The 25,174-nt window shown below is 36.2% G+C and overlaps 2 protein-coding genes across 3 annotated transcripts; one reads left to right on the plus strand and one right to left on the minus strand.

Annotated features, from left to right (window-relative positions):
• The first annotated feature begins 1,001 nt into the window (after window positions 1-1,001).
• LOC6049844 lies at window positions 1,002-11,990 on the plus strand. 2 transcript variants are annotated; one of them, XM_038255104.1, is made up of 4 exons: window positions 1,002-1,249; window positions 9,460-10,042; window positions 11,580-11,673; window positions 11,733-11,990. In XM_038255104.1, exons 1-4 carry the CDS (start codon window positions 1,243-1,245, stop codon window positions 11,853-11,855), a joined length of 807 nt encoding a protein of 268 aa, XP_038111032.1. In that variant the 5' UTR covers window positions 1,002-1,242; the 3' UTR covers window positions 11,856-11,990. The 2 variants fall into 2 exon arrangements, with proteins under 2 accessions (XP_038111032.1, XP_038111031.1); XM_038255103.1 differs by lacking the exon at window positions 1,002-1,249 and adding an exon at window positions 4,945-5,162.
• Window positions 11,991-13,013: 1,023 nt separating this feature from the next.
• Window positions 13,014-24,547, minus strand: LOC6048576. Its single transcript, XM_038254001.1, has 4 exons — window positions 23,707-24,547; window positions 19,639-21,930; window positions 19,357-19,581; window positions 13,014-14,092 (listed from the first exon to the last, which is right to left on the minus strand). The coding sequence occupies exons 1-4, from the start codon at window positions 24,385-24,387 to the stop codon at window positions 13,202-13,204; spliced, it is 4,089 nt and encodes a 1,362-aa protein (XP_038109929.1). The 5' UTR covers window positions 24,388-24,547; the 3' UTR covers window positions 13,014-13,201.
• Window positions 24,548-25,174: the final 627 nt, after the last annotated feature.

The following is a 25,174-nucleotide window of genomic DNA, read 5'->3' on the forward strand; positions in this document are numbered from 1 at the left end:
AAAGTAAAAAGTAAAAAGTAAAAAGTAAAAAGTAAAAAGTAAAAAGTAAAAAGTAAAAAGTAAAAAGTAAAAAGTAAAAAGTAAAAAGTAAAAAGTAAAAAGTAAAAAGTAAAAAGTAAAAAGTAAAAAGTAAAAGGTAAAAAGTAAAAAGTAAAAAGTAAAAAGTAAAAAGTAAAAAGTAAAAAGTAAAAAGTAAAAAGTAAAAAGTAAAAAGTAAAAAGAAAAAAAATAAAAAGTAAAAAGTAAAAAGTAAAAAATAAATGTGGAAACTGAAAATTTAAAACTAAAAAGTGCAGATTGGAAATAGAAAACTTGCCATAGAAAACTGAGAATCGATGATTGAGAGGTGAGCACTGAAATGTGAAAACTAAAATGAAAATTGAAAAGTGAAAACTGAAAAATCGAAACGGAAAAGTGGAAACTTCAAGGTGAAAAATGAAAACTGAAGCGAACTGAAGAAAAGTTAGAAAGTGAAGTTAGTGAAGACTGAAAAGTTAAAAAATAAAAGAAATTGAAAGACTTCATGAGTAAAGAAACAGCATACTTGTAATGCTGAAACAACGAAATAAATTAAATGAAATAAAATACAGAGAAAAATTACCTTGAATCCAAGCGCGTTTCAGGTCAACCGAACCCCTCTCGTCAACAGGTCACACCCTCGCAAATAAACCCATCCCAAAATCACACCCAAAAAAACAAGAAAACCGTGCAATTCTAATACATGCTCACAGACAAACAGACTGAATCAAAATCGTAACAAAACTAAATAGAACTCACTTACCGAAACAGCTCCCTCTAGCTTCCGATGATGACGTTGGTGCAACGTTTGCCAGGCCATAAAGTAGGCCATTCCTTCTCACCCGCCATCAGGACTAACCAAGGAGGAGGAGGTTTACTATTTTTTTGGCCAATTGCCGAGGTGTCCTTTGGCATGTCCTTTCTCACTGCTCTTTTGTTCACTTGTTTTTTTAGCAATCCTAGAAGGCTGTTGATTTCGCGGAGTGCTTGTTGCATGCATCGCCATTTTCGTACACGTCAGTTCACTTCCAGTCGTCGTCCGGGAGGCCAATTTGGACGATTCTTGCTTGCAACAAACAGCCTGGACCAGCAGCAGTAGTAGGCCACGTGGCATTGAGTTAGGTTAGGACTTTCGGATTAGTTGAGCTAGGTTATGTTTTGATGAGAGTCGTGACGCCGTGACGAAACTCCTCAAGACCCGTTGAAGGTGCGTGGCCGGAAGTCATGGAGGGTGAGTTGAGTGTGCTGGATTGCTAAAAGTAACGTTGTTTGGTGGGAAAGTTTTGGGCCTGTTTTAATGGAGGGTATAATTAAGTGGAATAGTTTCCTTTTTGGTTATGTTTCGGGAAACTTTCAACAAGTTTTTCGCACAAAGTTTCGGAAACACGCACTTCTTGAGTTCTTTGTTGACTTGGTTGGCTCGTTACTGCTTCCCGTGGAAAAAAGTTCGATTTTTAAGGCTAGAGTTGCCTTATTTACATTTTTAATGAGTTTTCAAATATCTGACGTTTATTTGTTTAAATTTGTGGTTTAAAAAAGTCCAAATGTAGCCGAAAAACGATGAAAAGGCAATTTGAGTAGTTCAAAGATCAACAGATATTTCATTAAAAAATGAAAATCATTTTTGATTTCTACAAATTGGAACCAAAACTAACCAGTTGCAGAATAGAACCATTTTGCTCACCAAACAAAAAGTGAAGAAAAAGTCGTGTCATACCGCGGTTTGTCACGCAATGCAAAAGTTTGTCACGATTCTCCGTTCAAATTGGCCCAAGATATGGGGCAAAAGCCCGCGATTATTTGTTTTGCTCTGCTCTCTTCGATGACGGTAACATCGCGATGATGATGGTTCGGAAAGATTGTCGCTATAGAGGGACTCAGTCGTAAATCACACGATGATGGAATTGCATACAAACAGGAGCAGGAGTTTTTGCCCCTGAAGTTAGGTTTTGTGAACTTTGGGACAATGACCTTGAAAAATGTGGATCCCCGATTCACCGAAGCGGACAGAAAAACTGCGACAATAAATCAACAAATTTGTCATTGAGTTTTTTTATCAGATGATGGCAGTGTAGGTCAGGTGAAAAATAAAATAATGAAAAAAAAAGTTTGTCTTGAACAAACCTTTTAAAAATAACAATAACTTAGCAAATATCGTAAACGTTCTAACCTCAGTAATTTAATAATAATTTTGATATTTTATCTTCATTAAACAAATGTTCGATCAGGTTAGATAGATTGTGATGGCGGAATTTAAATTTTTTTGGACTTAAGGAGGTATTAGACTATGACAAACAACCAAACCAACTCGCACTTTGTAACAGTTTGACAGTTTGCCTGTGTTTGTTTGCGAGTATGCCGCAAACAAATTTGCGAGTTTGGCAAACTGACTTATACGAAAAAGTGCGAGTTTGTTTGTTTGTCATAGTCTAATTCCTCCTTAAGTTCAAAACAAATAAAATATCTTCACAAACTTTCCCGATTACGCCATCACAGGCAAATAGACGTAAATCTCATTAAGATTCCATCATTTATCAATTTGACAGTCGATTCAAGTAACTGGAAACTAATCACGGAAATTTGTAATTCACACCCACTCATTTACACGCACTTGACAGTTGTGAAACTGAATGCACTCATACTTTCAAACACTTCGAGTGATGCGCACGTTCACAACTAGATGGCTCTAGTTAAAAGTGATCGACTGGTTATTGCTAAAATGTTTTAAGATTTATTTTTCAAAAGATTATTTTTAATGAAAAAAATCTCTGTTTTTTTGCAAAAGTTAAGATCTTTATTTGCTAAAAAACTAAAAAAAAAAACTCTTTTAAATAGGGTACAATTTAACCTTCCTAAGGTGTTAGAGTCTATATGACCCAGACGGCTTATAAAATGTGCTGTAACTTTTATTCATTCTAACTTACAGACTTGAAACTTTCTGACTTTTCATAACTTTGTAAACTAAACATTTTGCAATCGGAAGCAACCTAGAAAGGCACCTGTGCTATGCGGACCCGATTTGGCCACTTTGGTTCCTGGGAATCGATCCCAAAGGAACAATTTTTCCGGCAAACCGGCTCTCCGGAGTTTTATTATATTTTGTTATGGATTAATGCATAATAAACTATAGATAATATCTAAAAATACGAGTCATACGTCCCGGAACAGGTTGCATGCCATTTGTATCATATCTGGCCACTCTGGAACCGGTTCCGGATACCCTGGAAGTGGCCAGATTGCTATTTTGGTAAAAACCTATCGTGCGACATATCAAACATCATGGCATTACATGCCATGCACACTGAAACCAGCAAAAACTTAATTTGACCATGTCTGGCCACTCCGGAACCGGTTCCGGATACCCTGGAAGAGGCCAGATTGCTATTTGGGTAAAAGCCTATCGTGCGACATATCAACCTTCATGGAATTACAAGCCATGCACACTGGAACCAGCAAAAAGCCAATTGGACCATATCTGGCCACTCCGGAACCGGTTCCGGATACCCTGGAAGAGGCCAGATTGCTATTTGGGTAAAAGCCTATCGTGCGACATGTCAAACTTCATGGAATTACAAGACATGTACACTGGAACCAGCAAAAAGCCCACTGGACCATATCTGGCCACTCAGGAACCGGTTCCGGATACCCTGGAAGAGGTCAGATTGCAGATTGTGTTACACGATAGGCTTTTACCAAAATAGCCAACGCTCTCGTTGTCGATCATCTCAATATCAATATTGCTCCATCTCTTAATTATGTTTTCAGTCCGTTCAATAACATGCTTTGATGTTTTCGTTCTGTAAATTGATACCTCCCGCTCTCGACGGTCCCTTTAATATCGACACAGAGAGAGTCGACTGTAACTTCTGAAATTAAATAAAAAAATTATTTAAAAGAAATTTTAAGCTTTCCCTGGATCAACTACACAAATTTTACAAAGAGGAGACACATCAATTTTCTTTTCAATAAATTTCATAACCAATCTTCTCCCATTACACTTCCACCCCACGCAAAATAAAGTCCAATTGCATTCTCGAGCAATCAGCATGTCAATAACTTCCCACCATAGACAAGCGGACCTAATTCGTTTATCTTTTTTGTTAATAATCCATCTTGTTGGGAGAGCATCGTACGAAAGTTACAGTAGAGCAAGTCAAACGCCTGTTAATAAGGGGAGTGGTGAATTCAAAAACTAGTGTGGTGAGTTTCCCTTCGTTTAAATTGACCGTTAAATTACGACTGTTTGTCGGTGTTCGATCCTTGTAATGTTAAAACAAATACCAATTGTTGATTCCCTCCACGGCAATAAATTGTGCCATTGATTGATGGGTCCCACCTTTAACCCCGTATTTCGATGCGCCCCAAAGTTAATCCTTACCACCCCTTTTTTCCATAGACAATCCCATAAATTGCGTCACAGTCAATGTCGGATCGCTTCACCCCGATAGTGGTCGTGTGTATGTTATTACATTTTATTTATTGGGACATCAATTTGCCTTTCGCGAAATCGGCAAATATTATCGTAAAAAGAGGTAATGTGAGTTTCCCCTTTTATCCGAAAACCAGGTGGAAAGAGAAAATAATCAATTTACTGTGTGGCCTTTGTGGGAAATTCGCGTAACCACCACAGACAAAAACCAGGGAAAAGGAATGGGAAAATAAATAAGTCATAAAAGTTGTCTTTCGAGAAAGGGAAGCACCTTCCACCGGCACTAGTTACTTGAAAAGGGGTTTTGCACAGTGCAAAATTATGATTTTGAAATCATACGACAGAAGAAAAAAAAACAAAAAGAAATTCTTTCTGTGCACAATAAAAGAATTGACAAACTATATACGAGCGCCAGCAGCGCGTGGGAGAATTGGGCTGGGACAATTTTCCATTTCCGTTTGAGGTTAAAAGTTTGGGCAGTCAGCTGGATTCAGATACCTTCTCAGTTTGAGCTGAGATTTTGACAGGGAAGGATATCCCAGTTCTAGCTGAAGGATTAGTGGGGTGAATTCAATTTTGGAAAAAAGCGAGTGAAAAAATACTGGAATCTAGAAGAATAGTTTGAAAATGTTCGAAAACACCGAATTTAAGCGGCTTTTGGAGCGCGAAGCGAGAAAGGAGTATCAGTTGATCCTTGGAAGGTGCAACGAATTCGGTAAACTGGATTCGATGTTACACAAATCAATGTGCAAATTGCAAATAAAAACCAACTAGGATCTTAAACATATGCATTTAACCCCTTTTTACTTTTTAACTTACCTTCTTCGCTTAAAATTTGCACAACTTGAGCTTCGACAAATATTCACAAAAAATATATTTTTGTTCTACATCCAAATGTTTTTGTGAATCCACTGAAAATAACTTAAAATGATAACCGATTTTTTTCAGCGTCTTTCAGTTACAGAAATTTCAAAACCAAAAAATATAGGCGACGGTATAGGTCTTCCTTTAAATTTTTAAATTCGCAATTTTAGTGAAAAAAGTTGATTTTTCCCAGTTTCGTAATTTTCTCGTTTTTGCATGCGGCGCGTCGAAAACCCCAGTTTTTGCTTAAAAAACTAGTATCTCGAAAACATGTAGGGGAAATTCTCGTATGTTTGTCAGGTTAAGCACTCGCTCCTAACTCCATCCAATTTGTGGATTTTCACTATTTAAACAACTAATTTTGCAAAACTTTTGATAGAAACTTGCTTGCTCACTTCTTATTGAGCTATTTATCACTCGATTTCAGTTGAAAACGCTTTAAATTAGCTTCAATTGAATGTCAAAGTTCGGACCTGTCAACATTAGAGGGACGCTGGAATTAGATGCTGATCCCCTAATTATAACTTTATATTTTTATTAGTTATGTAAAATTGTCCGAGGAATCCCATTAAAAATATTTTTTTACATAGGCTCTTTCATCCAAGACCTCCAAAGCCGCATTTCAAATATAAGACTAGATTTTTGAAAATCCGAACTATTTTTTCTTAAAGCCCAATCAATCACCTTTCATTTACGTCCAAGAAAGCTTATTTAGGTTGAAATGGCGCGGAGTTATGATTTTTGAAAAAAAGTGGTTCTTTGCAAAAAATCGACGAAAATGGTTATTTTTTGGATCAGCCTAATACGGCGTAAGTCACCCTAAGGAAGTATCCAAATTAAAAGTGCTCCGATTTGGCTCTGATTTGGCATGGGAGTTTTTTGGTCAAAATAATAAGACCCGTATTTTATTGTTTGGCGATAAGGGTGCTCCTATCCGAAATAGGGTGGTCCCAAAAATTGCGTTTTTGGTAAGTTATGTAAAATATTGTATTTTCAGATATGAGTTCTTTGGTCCTGAGATCTTCAAATCAGAAAATGAAATTTTCATAGAACTTTTTCAAATATTCGGCTAGTTTTTTTCGGGCCTCAACATATTTTTCCTTAAAAGCCCAACTAATAACCTTGCTTTTAAAACGTTCAGCCGTTCCGGAGATATGGTTTCTTGAAAAAAAAATGTTTTTGCGAAAATCAACGAAAAACTGTATTTTATGGACCACCCTATTCGCCCAACAAAAAAATACGGGTCTTATTATTTTGGCCAAGATACTGCCTTGCCAAATTAGAGCGAAATCAGAGCACTTTTGATTCGGATACTTTCTGTTTGACGTGGGATTGCTGTAGAAATATAGAATAATCGGTCCTGGAGTTTTTTTTTTTTTTTGAAAAGGTCCAATTAAAAAAAAATTTTTTTTTTTGCTTTTTGGGTGTTTTTTAATACCCCTGACTCAAGGCGGTTTCAAAAACACCCAAAAAGCAAAAACTGTAAATTTGGTTAATTGGACCTTTTAAAAAAACTCCAAAATTCAACATTACGCCCTTTTAAATGTTAGTCTTGATAAATATTGAAGAAATGTCTAAATACCTTTTTTAAGAGTTCAGCGAATTGGGTCCTAAAATGAAGCTTAGATTGCTGATATTATTGTTTACAGCGATAAAGCTTATTTTTCTGAGTACAATGACCCTTTGCACGACCGCAAAGAGTTTAAAATGGATTTTTACAAGATTTTTAAATCAATTTTGAAAATTTTTATTTCTTGACAGAAAAGGTCCTACTTGACAGCTCGTTCCAAGGGGACCATAGTTGATCCATGAGCAATTCTCTACGAAATCGGTCTTTTTTAGAATTTTAATTGTTGTATTTTTTAATCCGACTGAAACTTTTTTGGTGCTTTCGGTATGCCCAAAGAAGCCATTTTGCATCATTAGTTTGTCCATATAATTTTCCATACAAATTTGGCAGCTGTCCATACAAAAATGATGAAAATTCAAAAATCTGTATCTTTTGAAGGAACTTTTTGATCGATTTGGTGTCTTCCTCAAAGTTGTAGGTATGGATACGGACTACACTTAAAATAATGATGCACGGTAACAATTTTTTGGTGATTTTTTATTCAATTTTTTGTCACTAAAACTTGATTTGCAAAAAACACTATTTTTTTTTTAATTTTTTGATATGTTTTAGAGGACATCAAATGCTCACTTTTCAGACATTTTCAGGTTGTGCAATTAATCTTTGACCGATTTATAAATTTTTTAATCAATAGTGATTTTTAAAAAAAATCGAAATATTGATCGCAAAAATTTTTCAACTTCGTTTTTCAATGTAAAATTAAATTTGCAATCAAAAAGTACATTAGTGAAATTTTGATAAAGTGCACCGTTTTCAAGTTATAACCATTAGGGTGGGTACGGATTTTGAAATGTTCTCAGATCAATTTCTGGTGTGGTTCCCCTTGTAGGGCATACCCATAGGGACTCTCACGCCAAATTTCAGCTCATTTGGTTTAAAACTCGCTTGTCTCAAGCGGGTTCAAGTTTACATGGAAATTACTATGGGAAATTTTGAATTTTCGTTCATTCGCTCCTACGGGCCTGGGGAAAACATGTAGAAACTTCTAGGATGGCCAGAAATGAGTGGAATCGTCTGGAGAACAACTTTCCCTAAGAGACCAGGTCGATTCGTTCAACCCCCATCGAGCTCAACGGCAATACATCCGGGGTTTTCGGAACTAACGGTTTTCCCCAAAAAAGCATAAAATTTTCCTTAGCATGCTATGAATGCTTGATGAAAACCGCGACGCCACGTGTCAAACAGCTACCACGTGATTGTAAAATTTGCACCATAACAGTTTTTTTTCTGATTTGGAGGTTCAGAATACAGCTGAATAGTATTCTGATCACCATGAATGATAATTCTATGGTTCAAAAAGTAATTAAAGGTATTTTTTATAGGCGATGCTAGTCCACGTGGTAGCTGTTTGACATGTGGCGTCGCGGTGTTCATCAAGCATTCATAGCATGCTAAGGAAAATTTTATGCTTTTTTGGGGAAAACCGTTAGTTCCGAAAACCCCGGATGTATTGCCGTTGAGCTCGATGGGGGTTGAACGAATCGACCTGGTCTCTTAGGGAAAGTTGTTCTCCAGACGATTCCACTCATTTCTGGCCATCCTAGAAGTTTGTACATGTTTTCCCCAGGCCTGTAGGAGCGAATGAACGAAAATTCAAAATTTCCCATAGTAATTTCCATGTAAACTTGAACCCGCTTGAGACAAGCGAGTTTTAAACCAAATGAGCTGAAATTTGGCGTGAGAGTCCCTATGGGTATGCCCTACAAGGGGAACCACACCAGAAATTGATCTGAGAACATTTCAAAATCCGTACCCACCCTAATAACCATTTTAGGTTACTTTTTTAAAATTAGTCACAGTTTTTCATTTCTTTTAATTAGTGTACATGTTTGCCTACCTTTGAAAAAATATTTTTGAAAAGCTGAGAAAATTCTCTAAATTTTGCTTTTTGAACTTAGTTGATACGACCCTTAGTTGCAGAGATATTGCCATGCAAGTGTTTAAAAACAGGAAAATTAATGTTTTCTAAGTCTCACTCAAACAACCCACCATTTTCTAACGACGATATCTCAGCAACTATAATGGTCCGATTTACAATGTTAAAATATGAAACATTCGTAAAATTTTCCGATCTTTTCGAAAAAAAATATTTTTAAAAGTTTTGAATCAGAACTAACATTTCAAAAGGGCCAAACATTCAATATTATGCCCTTTTAAAATGTTAGTCTTGGTTTAAATATTTTGAAAATATTTTTTTCAAAAAGATCGGAAAATTTCATAAATGTTTCATATTTTAACATTGTAAATCGAAAAATTGGTGTCTTGCCATTTTTTTTTTTTGCATTAAAATGAAAAAAAAACCAAATATCAAGATATCAAATTTTTGAAACAAGAATATTTAAGAATATTATGGCTTGGGTGGATAATTTTTTTATCAAATAATTAAAAAATAAATGTTAAGGTTCAAATTTGCCATGCTTTTTTCTCACTCATTTTTGTATATTTTAAGTCAAACAAAATCCTTTTTTTTGCAATAAATGACCAATTTTAATAGATTTCTCTTTCCAAACATCCCAAGGCTTCGACTACGTCATCAAACGTCCCCCGCAGGCCCGGATATGCTTCGGATCGGCCATCACCCGCGAAGCGGTCCCGCTGCGAGGTCCCGCCATGAGTTCCCTGATGCGTCGCACAATGTCCAAATCCGCCCAAGCGGAAAACCTCGCCCCCGGTTCGTACGACATCACGTACTACGACAAGGCCCACCATCCGGCACTGCACCGGATGGTCTACAGCAAACGTGGCTACGGATCGCTTTCGGCGAGCTCGATCCGCTTCCAGTTCGACGAGGTCAGCCACTGCCCGGGGGTTGGGGATTACGATGCGACCAAGGTGAAACCGGTAAAATCTTCGGGAAAGCCGTTTGGAGCTACGGTTCCCCGCTGGCAGGAGAAACCGGTGCCGGCGGTTCCGGGTGCGGGAACGTACACGCCAAAGTCGCGCAAGGACATTCAGCTGCACTCGTTCGGGGGCAAGATCCGGATCGTGCCGGCCACGATGACCGTTTGCAAGACGGACAACTTTGACCGCTGTATGGTGTGCGAACAGAAGCCGGAAGTGGACTACTGGAAGAACTTCAAAACGGACCGGAGCTTGTGCCGGCGGTGCACAGTGGTCCAGATCGCAAAATTAAGTGGAAAATGGATTTTCCGAAAAATGGTGACGTTTTGGAGCTTTGGTGTCTTCAGAAGAGTTGTTGCAAATGGAAAGGGGCAACTTTTGGTTTGGTTCAAAATTAGGGTGGTTCACGATTAGGGTGATTTTGAAAATCTTTTCAGGAATATTTTGGGAATTTTTGTCTTCTAGAAAGTTGATGGGCTTGCCAATCAAGCAACTTTGTCGAAGACACCAAAATTATCTCGTAATCTACGCCTTCTATGACCAAATTTATAAAAGCATCTGAGCAAACCTTCAAAATCAGTTTTGAACGTGGCAATTCAGGGTTAACTTTTAGAGAAAAGTGATATTCGAGCACTTTTAGCTCTACAAAACAAACATTTTCATTTTTGACATGTCAATTTGGACTTAAGGGTCAAAGTTACAGCCATTTAAGGTAAAGATGCAAATTTAAAACTTAAATATCTCAAAATGGCGCAAGCCAAATTTTGAGCACTAGGTTGCATTTGAAAGAAGAGATCTAGCACTACAAACGCTGAAAAAATCTCAGGTGTTTTTTAAACTTGAGATATCTTCATTTGAAAAAGTCTAATTTTCAAGGGAAAACCATATGGGACCACCCTAACGAAATTCGAAAATTGTCCAAATATATGTTTTTCCATGTAATTTTGCCCGCTAAATCTGAATCTGCCCTCAGAATTGAGCCAAAATGTCAACAAATCGATTTTTGGTCATATTTTGGGTTTAAATGATAATTTTACATGGAAACCCAAAATATGACCAAAATCGATTTGTTGACATTTTGGCTCAATTCTGAGGGCAGATTCAGATTCAGCGGGCAAAATTACATGGAAAAATATATTTGGACAATTTTCGAATTTCGTTAGGTCCATATGGTTTTCCTTGAAAATTAGACTTTTCAAATGAAGATATCTCAAGTTTAAAGAAAACACCCTGAGATTTTTTCAGCGTTTGTAGTGCTAGATCTCTTCTTTCAAATGCACCTAGTGCTCAAAATTTGGCTTGCCATTTTGAGATATTTAAGTTTTAAATTTGCATCTTTTTACCTTAAATGGCTGTAACTTTGACCCTTAAGTCCAAATTGACATGTCAAAAATGAAAATGTTTGTTTTGTAGAGCTCTAAAAGTGCTCCGAATATCACTTTTCTCTAAAAGTTAACCCTGAATTGCCACGTTCAAACTGATTTTTGAAGGTTTGCTCAGATGCTTTTTATAAATTTGGTCATAGAAGGCGTAGATTACGAGATAATTTTGGTGTCTTCGACAAAGTTGCTTGGATTGGCAAGCCCATCAACTTTCTAGAAGACAAAAATTCCCAAAATATTCCTGAAAAGTTAGATTTTCAAAATCACCCTAATCGTGAACCACCCTAATTTTGAACCAAACCAAAAGTTGCCCCTTTCCATTTGCAACAACTCTTCTGAAGACACCAAAGCTCCAAAACGTCACCATTTTTCGGAAAATCCATTTTCCACTTAATTTTGCGATCTGGACCACTGTGCGGTGCATGGAAGCGGAGGTAGACGAGGCAAAGTACCGGTCGAAAACGAAATCTGTGATGTTTAAGCGGTTGGGCGAACTTAAGGAGTTTAAGGTTAGTTACAAACTGTATATCGAGGATTTGATAAGAATTGTCTCTTTTTTTTATTGCAGCGCATCCGCCACTGTTCCTATTATCACAAGCACGATAAAACGACGGCCGCGATCCAGTTTGTGAGCAATCGCGAGCTGAAGCGAAAGTTCCGGCTCGAAAATTACCTTTCGATGTTTGAATAAATTTGTGCTTTTGTTGCATCAGTATTAACATTTGGTTGTAATTTACATCAGAAAAATATAATTTAGCATTGCATATTTAGTTCAACAATCTAATACTTTTAATCAACAAACGTTGGATCTATTTGTATAGATTAGTGCGCCCAAAAAATGAAAAGTTGAATTTTAGAATTTAAGAACTTTAGAACTTTGGAATTTTAGAATTTTAGAATTTTAGACTATTAGAATTTTAGAATTTTAGAATTTTAAAATTTTAGGATTTGGGATTTTGGGAATTTGAGAATTTTAGAATTTTAGAATTTTAGAATTTTGGAATTTTGGAATTTTAGAATTTCAGAATTTTAGAATTTTAGAATTTTAGAATTTTAGAATTTTAGAATTTTAGAATTTTAGAATTTTAGAATTTTAGAATTTTAGAATTTTAGAATTTTAGAATTTTAGAATTTTAGAATTTTAGAATTTTAGAATTTTAGAATTTTAGAATTTTAGAATTTTAGAATTTTAGAATTTTAGAATTTTAAAATTTTAGAATTTTAGAATTTTAGAATTTTAGAATTTTAGAATTTTAGAATTTTAGAATTTTAAAATTTTAGAATTTTAGAATTTTAGAATTTTAGAATTTTAGAATTTTAGAATTTTAGAATTTTAGAATTTTAGAATTTTAGAATTTTAGAATTTTTGAATTTTAGAATTTTAGAATTTTAGAATTTTAGAATTTTAGAATTTTAGAATTTTAGAATTTTTGAATTGTAAAATTTTAAAATTTTAAAATGAATTTTTATTGTTTACGATCCGGGATTTTTGAGTTTTAGAATTAGAGAAATCCATAAATTCATAAACATAGAAATTCCATTGATAATTTCAAAACATTTTAATTGCTGTTTTTTTTTAATTTTAATTAATATAATCAGAATAAATTATTATTATTTAAGGTTCGGAATTTTAGAATTCAGGAGCTTTAGAGTTTTTTTTTTTTCAGTTTCAGACTTCTCGATAGTAAAATTTTGATTGTAATTTGTTGATGGTCGACAATGGCTTTCTTTCCGGTCTATTTATGAACTATCTAATAGTTTTTGTTGTTGTTGAATTTAATTGATGCTCAATTTAACTTAGCTTTTATTCTAGTTAATAATATCATCGAATACTTTCAATAACTCACAATTGGTAGCAACTCAACGTTGTTTTTTTTTATTTCTTTTGCCTTAATTGTGAACCTTTACTGTATTTGTGTTTGTCCTTGAATACGTGTATATTGAACTCGATCATAAATGTACGTTGGTAAAAGCTATTTATCATCATCATCATCGTTGAGAAGCATTTTAAAAGCGGAAATAAAATAAAACTGAAACTTACTTATCATTGACCTTCATCGGTTCCCCCTCGGGTGCCTCCCGCTTCTGCTGATCCTCGCCGGAACCTTCCCCCTTAGTCGACGTCGTCGTCGTCGTGGTCGTTCCCACCGTTGTCGGATCGTCCGAAATCGTAGTCCGCTGGAGCGCATTCGAAATCAGCTTCACCTTGTCCGAGGTGACGGTCCGTGGCGAGTCTTCGCTCATGTCGGCGTCGTCCGCGCTGGTTCCCGCACCGGATCCGGTCTCCTCCTGGAGTAGATTCTCGTACGGATTGCCGCGCGACGGAGACGGAGTCGACTCGGACGTGGACATGACCGATGGGTTGATGAGACTTTTCAGGAGTTTCGGATTGATCAGCGTGTCGAGGTCGTGCTTTTTAAGGAGTTCTTCCAGCTGTAGCTGACCTTCGAGGACGGAAGCGCTCGTCGTCGAACGCTGCGTTGAGCGGTCGGAACATCCGGTTAGGCTGCGCTCCGGCACGCGACGGTCCGAGTTCATCGTGTACGAGTACGACGAAGTGTTCGTGGTCATCGTCATAGCCGCCTCACCGTTCGGATGTTGGCTGTTCCGCTTCTGTCCGGAGGAAGTGTCCTCCAGCGGGTCAACCCACTCGCCGTCGTCTCCCTCGTCCGCCTCGGTGTTCAGATCTCGCTCGAACTCGTCGTCCGGATCGTCGTTGTCGTCGCTGCCGGTCACGTCAAAGAGGCGCGCCTTCAACCGTTGGGAGATTTCTTCGAGTTCGGTAAATTTGCGCTTGAGGGCACGCGACAGGGACGTGTTGCCGGTGGCGTCGATGTCGCCGCACTCGACGTCGATCGACAGCGGGATCTGGAAGTTGGCGCCGTCGTCCTTGTAGATGGTCACGTTCTCCTGGGGTTGGATGTTGACCTGGAAGGGAGAAGGTAGGATTTTACGAAAACCGTAAATGGATTTCATATCAGTTTAATTTATTTAGAAATTTTAATTTTAGAAAAAAATATATTTTTTAAGTTTCCATGTAATTATTAATTTCTTTTATCTATTTTTTTCAGAGTGCTGAGGTAAGTCCCTTTGTATATATATATATATTTTTGAAAATAAGATGATCTGTTTTATAATTAGCTATCATTTTTCAACTGACCATATTCTGTCAAGTATTAGTCCGATTTTCAATGTTAAAAAATGAAACGTTTGATAAGTTTCCGGTTCGTTCGAAAAAAAAACCGACTTCATAATCAATTCTAACATTTGATTTTTTTTAAATATTATTTATTTATACAATTTATAACTTTTTCTAAATTATTTTTACAAAAAAGCTTGTCCTGAGATATTTTTTTCCGAAAATTTTCATACAATTTTTTGATGGACACTAGGGTGCAAAACAAATGGGAAGATTTGGAAAAACCTAGATGAAACACCCTAGATTGATTCCATTGGCAAAATTAAGCATATGTGTCAATTTGGAACCAAATCGGTTAAGGTTTAGTGGTGGAAAAATATTTTTTTAGCGATGCTTTATTTTTACTAAGGAATTGTCCCTAAAATTCATTTATTTTTGTTATCACCGAACAGACTCTAAAATTAGCATTTTCCGAGATTTTTGAGGCCTTTTGTAATCATCTAGCTTAAAATTTGGAAATGGCCTGTTATTAAAATGTTTATAAATGTTTGAGTCACCATGTCTGGAGGAGATTATTATTGAAAATCAATGTTCCTAAACATTTTCTTCGTGGAAAGGCCACTAATTTCGAAGGAGGCGCGCGATACTTCTAGAATCTTCACCTAAAACGAAGCTTTGTGAATAATCGTGTGCCCCCATCGAAGTATATGAAAAAAATGGAATAAATCAAAAATTCCTAGGTAAAATATTTTCTAGGTCTCGGATATTTGAAAAGGGCCCCTTATGCGTCCTATCCACCGAAAAAATTGTAGGTACATTAATTTGCAATAAAAATCACATTCCGCCAACCCCTCCATGAAGGCTAAAACACAAATAAAATTTTCAATCTTCTAATCAACATACTTCAAAAACATTTTTCGATTTTCTATGTTTGAAATAAAACTTTTGTAAAATGTTTTGCTATTAAAAAAAATAGTCTGCAAAAGGCCATGTGTTTAAATGGAAAGAAAGGTCGTAAGAGCAAAGTCGTTCCGCCTTTTTCAAATGTTGCTCCAGAAATATTAATTGAAAAAAAACTTTACAAAACTTTTTCTCTTTTAAGCATTGGAAATCAAACCACTTGTTATTGTCATTGAATTGAAAAATTAGTGCTTATTAGGGCATCTCCAGCGCTGGGGTGCAAATCAAATTTGCACCCGGCTCATGAATACCGAGATCAAATTTGCCACCTTGAAAAATTCAAAATCAACAATTATGTGTTGATTCATGCCTAGAAATGCTAAAAGTTCATTAAACTTTTTAATCCTATTGAAAATTTCAAAGAATTTCATTTTTCGAAAATGTCGAAAGTTAAACCATTTGCTACCCGATTTGATTCCCACCTAATTTGCTTTCGAGTTTGCCCCCGAGTCTCTTACCGCGTGTAGCAAAGCAGGTATCAAATTTGATCTCAAGTTCATCTGTAGAAGAAGGCAGCGAATGACAAACATGTTAAAGCTGCCTGAAATAAATTAACCACCACCACCATCTGTAGAAGAAAAATATGTGTTTTCTGATACCCGACAAGTACCGGCAAGCCGGGGGCAAAGTTTTGAATGCACGCAAAAAAATCAAGCATGTTTGAATCAAAAAAATATTTTGTTGTTTTGACTTGACGATTTTTTGTTGAAATAAGACTCAAAACCAATTGAATCAACTCAAAATTTTGAGTTGAATTAACTTGGTGTATTTTGTCAAACCCTTTTGGAAATAACAACAAAATTATTGCGTTGATTCTACACAGAACCGCGTTGAATCAACAATATAGTGTTTTCTGGTTTAAATCAAAATAATTGTTATTAACACGTGCCCGTAATCTGTCAAATTGTTCAGTTTTGTGAAAAACGGCTAGTGAACAAGCTTCGAAGTCCTTTTTTTGTTAAAGGCGGTGATTTTGTTTGTGTATTGTTTCCGTGGTCTGTTCGCTTGCTGTGCCCAAATACTCGTGAGATAGTGCGCGTTCAGGGCGATTCCATCGGCAACCGGAACCAGGGCGGCTCAACACCATCAATTGAAATATGGATTATGAAACCGCCACAAGTTCCATTGCGTGTTGTTTACAGGGCGGAAAATTAACCCAAATTTGCAAATTCAATGAAACCCCCCACTCGATGGTACTTTCTTGGTAAGCTACTACATATGCCCATTTTAATTATTTTCTCTCACTTGCAGAAAATAACCTGGACGTCAGTTTTAACATGGCCCATGGCCCATTCCCGTGCCGTGACATCTCAAAGAATTCGTCATTGATCTTTAATCGGGAGGCGGCGGTGGAAGCAACACCAGAATAATTATTCAAGACATCAAAAATGCACACATGTCGAACGTGATGTAACATATAATTTGTGTTTTTGTTGTAATTAAAAAATGATATCAACAAAATCTGATTTAAACGCATTCTTATTTCAACAATTAAATATATTTGAAAATTGATTCAATAAAATTTGTTGATTATATTCAACAAAATATTTTGTTGAATCAAACCTCGTACAGGCTGATTCTACAAAACATTTTTCTGCGTGTGCGTGTTTCGGAGATTTTCTATGTCTGCTCTTGTGGGTGATTCAAAAAATTCAAAAATTCAAAAATTTAAAAATTCAAAAATTCAAAAAATTCAAAAATTCAAAAATTCAAAAATTCAAAAATTCAAAAATTTAAAAATTCAAAAATTCAAAAATTCAAAAACTAAAAAAATCAAAAATTCAAAAATTAAAAAATTCAAAAATTCCAAAAATTTAAAAATTTAAAAATTTAAAAATAAAAAATTCCAAAATTTAATTTGTTTTTACTTTTACAAAATTTTAATAAAAAAAAAATATTTTTTTCAATTATTTTAGGCTGTTGCACATATTTTTCAAAGTTTATGTCGCCCCCGGTTCGAAAAACCAGGCGGCAAAAAATATGTTTTTCAAACAAATTCCAAATTCTTAAGGAAATATAAGTCCATCCAACTGAAAACAATTAGAAATGCATTTTCCTGCGTTTAAAATCATATTTAGCATGCTGGGTTCGGTCAAAAATATTTTCAATTTTTGTGGAATTCCAATGTACAGCGCCGCAAAAAGTTTTTTTTTCGGCGAAAAAAAAATCTCTTCCCCCCTCCCCCTCGACCTGGACCAGAGTCGAGGAACATGAACTTCAAAAAATATTTGCAACGGCCTTAATTATTATTTTTTTATTTTTCCTATTATTTTTTTATTTTTTTTTTTAATGTTTTAATTTTTTTAAATTTTTTATTTTTTTTATTTTTTTAGATATTTTAAATTTTTAAAAATTTTCAAATTTTTCAAATTTTTAAATTTTTTAATTTTTTAATTTTTTTAAATTTTTTTTTAATTTTTTAATTTTTAAATTTTTTTATTTTTTTAAATTTTTAAAGTTTTTAAATTTTTAAATTTTTTAAATTTTTAATTTTTTAAATTTTTATTTTTTTTTGTAAATTTTTTAAATTTTTTAAATTTTTAATTTTTTTTGTAAATTTTTTGTAAATTTTTTAAATTTGTTTAACTTTTTAATTTTTTTTAATTATTTAAATTTTTAATTTTTTTTCAATTTATTAAATTTAAAGAAAAATTCCGTGCTTGATTCGATTTCCCATGCATAATTCCATTTGATGCGGTAGCAAACAGGCAGAATATCGGGTAGCAAAGTGAAATCCCGAAGAACTGAGAGCAAATTTGCTACCGCGACAGGTACCGCGATGGGGTTGACGTCGGGTGCAAATTAGCTTTGCTTCGATGTGTGCACCCAGCGCTGGAGATGCACTTAGGTGACATTCACGGAATAAATCAAAAATATATTTTTTAAAGTTCATTAATTCAAAGAATTAGTGTCTCAATAAAAACATCCAAAAATTTCAAAGTTCAAGAAAATTTGTATTAATATAAACAAATTTTAGAATTTAAAAAAAAAACTATTTTATTTAAACATACAAGAATGACAGAACAAAATTAAATTAAAAAAAAAATTAATAAAAAAATTATTTGAAGTGAAAACTTATTGAAAAAAAACTGATTTTTTTTATTTTAATAAAAAATACAAAAAAAAAACAATTATAAAATTTTTCTAAAAAATATTTTTTTTTAGTTTATAAATTTTGTTTTCTATAAATTACAAAAAAAATAATTTGATAATTTTGGGTTTTAAAATTTAAATTTTTTGGAGTCTTAGAATATATGCAATTTTAAGTTTAGATATTTTGAAATTTCAAAATTTTCTTTAATGTTACATTTTATAATTTAAATTGAGGTAAAAGAAATATAACAGGCCAAAAATAATAAAATTTAAGTAAATTTAAATAGAAAACAAAAAAACTAAAATCTATTTTGAAGTAATAAGGCCGTTGCAAATATTGTTTGAAGTTGATGTCCCTCGACTCTGATCAAAGTCGAGGGGGGGGGGGGACAAAAATAAAGGTTTAAAAATTGAAATTACACGCCACGGTATCAACATTTTAATTGAAAAAAAAAACTGTTTTAAAATGAATTATACACCTGTCCAGTAGTTTTGCAATCATTAATTTCCAAAATTTCTATGTATTGACGAAAATTTTATTTTCGCGAGATTTTTTTTTTTGCGGTTTTTTGAAAATATTTTTTTTTGCCCCCTGATTGAAAAATATTTGCAGCGAAGTAATAATAAAACAAAGCAATAAAAAATAGCGATCAAATCAAAAATGTTTAAAAACCACATAGTTTATGAACTTTGTTATCATTAAAATTACTAAATGTTGAAACTTTTGGGTTTTTGAAATTGATATTTTTTTTGGTTTTAGAATTATAAAATTCTGGAATATTACAATATCTGCATTTTTTTTATTTAGAAATTTTAAAATTTTAAAATTGTCTTAAATTTTACATATTTTTTTTGTTGAACTCGGTATTCATATGGCGGGTATTCGAATATGATTTGCACCCCAGCCGTGGAAACGACCTCAGAGAGCTCAGTTCTTGACATTTTAATGCCCCTTGACCTGACCAACAACCTTCTACTTAAAATGTCCTAATTCACTCACCTTAATCTGCCCGTTACATCGCCCAGAAAAGTCCATAATGTTGTACCACCCCATGATGCAGGGCATCCCGTTCAACAGCACGCTCAGATCCACGGCCGTGAAGCCCACCACGGCGTCCTCCATCGGAGCCGGCTGCTGCTGCCCCCGCTGGCTCTGCGTTTTGGCCGCATCCCCTCCGGCACTAACCGCCTTGCGCCAAACCTTCAGGATGAAGCGCTTCTCGTCCTGGAAGATTTGATAAATTAGTTTGAAGTTTTAAGCCAGGATTTCAAGGTAACTTACATTCGTCATCAGATCCACCGGAAGTTGAACGGCAAACTTCTTGCCCCAGGCCGGATTGCAGCTCGCCTCGACGACCGCCGTCGTGTAGACGATCCCTTCGTGCGACTTGACCGTGTTGGCCGTTCCCGCCGCCAGGTTGTACCCCTCGAAGGTGACGTACGCGCTTGGTTCCAGCTCGATGCGCTGCTGCTGGCCGCCGGCTTTGTTCTTGTTCCGCTTGCCGTACTTTTTGCTGACGTTCAGCTTGGGCAGATTGACGGCCTGTTCGATTTCGACCGCGACGGAGAAGAGCTTTTCCTGGGGGGTTGTTTGGGCGGGTTTGGGTTCGTCTTCGGGTTTTGGGAGTTCCGGGGCGCGTTCCTCGGAGGGGGAAGCGGACGGGGCGGTCAGCAGGTTGGAGGTGAATCCGGCGGGAGGTTTTTGGGAGAGGGCGCGTTGGAGATTTTCAAGCAGGTCGGACGTTTTGCGCATTTCCGGTTTGTTGGCTTGGGAGTGGGGCGATTGGGGGAGGGAGGGGGTGGCCACGGTTGGGGCGCGCGATTCGGCAAAGTTCTGGTCGTAGCAGGGAGCGGTGCTGCGTTCGGATGAGATGGGGAGACGCTGGGCGAGGTTCTCGATGAACGCGGACAGCATGTTGGCGACTTCCGATTGTTGCTTGCCGGCGGAGGAAGGGGTCGTGTTGATGGGTTGGTAGCTGCTGGAGTTGGATCCGGAAGAGGGGCGGTTGGCGGTTTGGGTTGCGGAGGTTGATTTTTCCACTTCCGGGACTGCCGGTCTACGACCAGCCATGGGAGCGTCTCCGCTGTGGTGTTGTCCGAGTCCTCTGGACAGCTTGAAGTACTCGACCTGGTTCTCGGTGCCAACGGCTAGGACCGCTTGTACCTGGCCACAGGGTTCCGCCGCAAGCGGCGATCCGATTCCGCTCCATCCGTCAATCGACACAACCGGAAGCTTGGCCCGAGAGAGATGATCCGCCAGCTGAGCGTCCCGGAAGGCTATGTAGAACTGGTGCAACGGAAGTCGCGTCACTCCGACCAGCTTCTCGGCCGTGCCGGCCGCCTTTTGCCAGAGTTCCACCAGCATGTGCTGGTTGCGGGTTCGCTCGAGGAACCGCTCGTCCGGAAGAACTGGGAAAGTGATCAGATAATTGAACGAAGATCCGTTCTGGGCTATTTCCGTGGTTAGAATTGGGTCTTCACCGTCGGTAGACCAGAAGCCATGCGCCACCAGGAAGTAACCGCCGGATTCGAGTTCCGAAGCTTCTTTCAGCTGACCCAGGTGAAGAACTCCGTGCAGAGCGTGCTTGGGAGGACTCTTTGGCCGTTCCTGGGTGTCCATCGATTGCGGTTTACTTTCGGAACCTTCCCCTTGAACACTTTTCTTCTCCGCTTTACCCGAACTGGAAGTAGACTGCGAATCTGCATGCTGAACACTTGGCTTGGCACCCTCCCCGCTACTTCCCTTCTCATCCTGGCTGCAGGTCATCGGTCGACAATGAAAGTGATGCCTTGGTGGCGCTTTGTACGCCCAGCAACGCGGAGCTTCACTCAAATCCCCGGATTCACTAGACGACGAACTCCGCACCTCAACGTTCTCCTTGTCCACCTGCAGCGCATCAATCAACTCCGGACCAAAGTGCAAACCCCGAGCGCCCAACTCCACCCGAACCGTCAGCATCCCCAGCAGGATATCGTCCGACACCAACCGCACCGGACACTTCTTGTGGCAAGCAAAACGATTCCCCACCAATTCCTCCATCTTTATCACCGAAGAACCCAAAAATATCTGCCTCCCACTCACCGATCGCTGATGGAACGCCGGTCCAAGCGCCAAATAAATCAAAAACTCAAACTGACAATCCTCAACCTTCTTCGGAATCGTCAACTTCACCACCGCTCTCCCGTCAAACCGTACCTCCCCACAATCCGACACGGAAACCGACCCAAACCGCACCTTCTCCCCACCCCTCGCACCAGGCAGCCGGACCTTCACCACAAACCCAACGTCCCCCAGCGAAACCAGCTTCGACTTGTGGAACAGCTCCTTCAGACCGGCCTTCGTAAATCGCAGCGAGTCCACGTGAAAGCGGGCGGAATCGACCACTCGAAGGTAGTCCGTCTTGCGCGGAGCGGCGTCGAATTTGTCGAGCGCCTCGAGCATACTTTCCGCCGGCGATATCGAGCAGATTTCGTGCAGGGTAGCGTCCTCGTCTTCGGATGAGGACAGGCGCCCGGAGAGGTAGCTCAAGACCTTGGTGCGGGAGCGGGTGTCCAGCGAGCGGAAGGATTTCACCTGGAAGGTGGAAGAGAAAATTAGTTTGGATAGTTGCCAGAATGTACAGAAACCAAGAACAGTGTAATCGCTTTTATTAAATAAAAAAAAAAAAAAAAAAACAAAAAATTCTAAAATTCTAAAATTCTAATATTCTAAAATTCTAAAATTCTAAAGTTCTAGAATTCTAAAATTCTAAAATTCTAAAATTCTAAAATCCTAAAATCCTAAAATTCTAAAATTCTAAAATTCTAAAATTCTAAAATTCTAAAATTCTAAAATTCTAAAATTCTAAAATTCTAAAATTCTAAAATTCTAAAATTCTAAAATTCTAAAATTCTAAAATTCTAAAATTCTAAAATACTAAAATAAAAAAACTGTTAAATTAAAAACCATAAAATTGTTAAACTATTATTGTTAAATTGTTAAATTGTTAAATTATTAAATTGTTAAATTATTAAATTGTTAAATTGTAAAGTTGTAAAATGTTTAAATTGTTAAATTGTTATATTGTTAAATTGTTAAATTGTTAAATTGTTAAATTTTTAAATTGCCAAATTGTTAAATTGTTAAATTGTTAAATTGTTAAATTGGTAAATTGTTAAATTGTTAAATTGTGAAATTGTTAAATTGTTAAATTGTTAAATTGTTAAATTGTTAAATTGTTAAATTGTTAAATTGTTAAATTGTTAAATTGTTAAATTGTTAAATTGTTAAATTGTTAAATTGTTAAATTGTTAAACTGTTAAACTGTTAAATTGTTAAATTGTTAAATTGTTAAATTGTTAAACTGTTAAATTGTTAAATTGTTAAATTGTTAAATTGTTAAACTGTTAAATTGTTAAATTGTTAAACTGTTAAATTGTTAAATTGTTAAATTGTTAAATTGTTAAATTGTTTGTTAAATTGTTAAATTGTTAAATTGTTAAATTGTTAAATTGTTAAATTGTTAAATTGTTAAATTGTTAAATTGTTAAATTGTTAAATTGTTAAATTGTTAAATTGTTAAATTGTTAAATTGTTAAATTGTTAAATTGTTAAATTATTAAATTGTTAAATTATTAAATTGTTAAATTATTAAATTGTTAAATTGTAAAGTTGTAAAATGTTTAAATTGTTAAATTGTTATATTGTTAAATTGTTAAATTGTTAAATTGTCAAATTGTTAAATTGTTAAATTGTTAAATTGTTAAATTGTTAAATTGTTAAATTGCTAAATTGTTAAATTGTTAAATTGTTAAATTGTTAAATTGTTAAATTGTTAAATTGTTAAATTGTTAAATTGTTAAATTGTTAAATTGTTAAATTGTTAAATTGTTAAATTGTTAAATTGTTAAATTGTTAAATTGTTAAACTGTTAAATTGTTAAACTGTTAATTTGTTAAATTGTTAAATTGTTAAATTGTGAAATTGTTAAATTGTTAAATTGTTAAATTGTTAAATTGTTAAAATATTTAATTGTTAAATTGTTAAAATATTTAATTGTTAAATTGTTAAAATATTTAATTGATAAATTGTTAAATTGCTATGTTGTTAAATTGTTGAATTTTTGTTTTAAAGAAACAATATTTTGTATTGTACATCGAAACTTCACAAACATTTAAAATAAATTCTAACAAATAATCATTAACTCAGGAAAATGTATTTTAAACTGTTTTCAGTTTATTGCACATTGTTCCCTGTTAAATTTTAATAATTTCATGAAAAATAATGTAAATAGTCCAAATTCGAAGTGTAAACGAAGATTAGGAAAATATTTGATAAGGATTTCACTATTTTTCATTCGCATTCGCTCACCTGCTTCGTCTCATGCAACGGCACCGGAATTCCTTCCACCGTCAACTGTCCGGCGTCCCGTTCCGGCGGCATCACAACCGGAAGCGGCTTCTTCACGCTGACAACCATCGCAGCCGGCTGCTGGTTCGTCACCTTCTGGTTCTCCTTCTCGCGCAGATCCTGATCAAACCTCAGTCCAAACTCAAGCTCAACTTCACCCAGTCCGAATCGCCTTCCGCTGAAGATTTCCCCCACGCCCGAAACGGTCACTTCCTGCACACTTCCCGGCCGGCAGTTAACCAACTTCCCCGGCACCGGAACCTGCACCGTGCCGATCAAGCTGTTCGTCCTCGCGGACACCAAACGACCCTGCAGCGGTTCCGCCGCACGCAAATACTTCCGGAAAAGTTCCTCACTGGTCAAAATCCGATACTCCAATCCGGAAGCGCCTGCTCCTCCTGCTTTAACCTTTCCCTGCTCCCACCGTAAAGTTCCTTCCCCACGCTGGCCCCACCACTGGAGGGACAATTCCACGGCCGGAAAACTCTTGCTGGTCCACCGAACTGCGCCCAATCGGATTGTTAGCGTTCCCCGCTGACGGCCATTTACGTTCGGCGGAAGGGAAAACGGCGAAGTTTGTTTTGTGGCGGCGTTTTCCGGAAGTGGTTCCCTTCGGTTGCCTAATCGAACACAGCCGGACATTGCTTCGTCGCGACGGCGGAGGGCATGATTTCAATACGATTCGAAACGGAGTTAAAATCACTTTGAAAATCACTTTTATTTTAAATTTGGAACTGGAAGTTCGAGGAAAAGGGCTTTCTTTACATTTTTTGCGGGGAAAAGATGTCAAAACAAAAATTTATGACCTACTGGTTGAACCGGTTCGCGGAAGTTGCCACGTGGGTTTTAAACACGGTAAATTTGTGTTTGTGTTTGCTCTTATACCTAATACCTAAAGTTACCAAGTGGTGAAATAAGTGTAAGAAAAAAAAAATATAGAAAAATTATAAAATTGATAAATTAATATTATTGCGGGCGTCAATAATTAGAGTTCACGCGTGGTGATACGACCGCAAGATAATGATCGCATGACAGCCGCATGACAACCGCAGAACAAATTTTTGGCTGTTGTCAAAGTTTGCCTTGAGTTTTCAGCTGACTTTTTGGAAAATATTCAAAACAAATCAAGTTGACAGCCAAATCAACGTAGAATTTCAGTTCAATTTGCTGATTTTTACACTGCGGAAGTAAGGCGGCTATAATCTCCAATCAGTCACAGCGAAGGAGAAACGTGATTTTATCTCGCAATAAGCAATATTGAAATGTTTGAAAATTCTTGATGTTCTTATTTTTTTAAATTTTGTAAATTCTAAAAAATTTCGAAAAATTTAAATTTTTAAAATTATTGAAATTCTTAAAATTCTTGAAATTCATAAATTTTTTAAAATTCTTAAAGTTCTTTAAATTCTTAAAATAATTTTAATTATTC

The sequence above is a fragment of the Culex quinquefasciatus genome, chromosome 2 (assembly GCF_015732765.1).
Source record: "Culex quinquefasciatus strain JHB chromosome 2, VPISU_Cqui_1.0_pri_paternal, whole genome shotgun sequence".
NCBI classification, from domain to species: domain Eukaryota; kingdom Metazoa; phylum Arthropoda; class Insecta; order Diptera; family Culicidae; genus Culex; species Culex quinquefasciatus.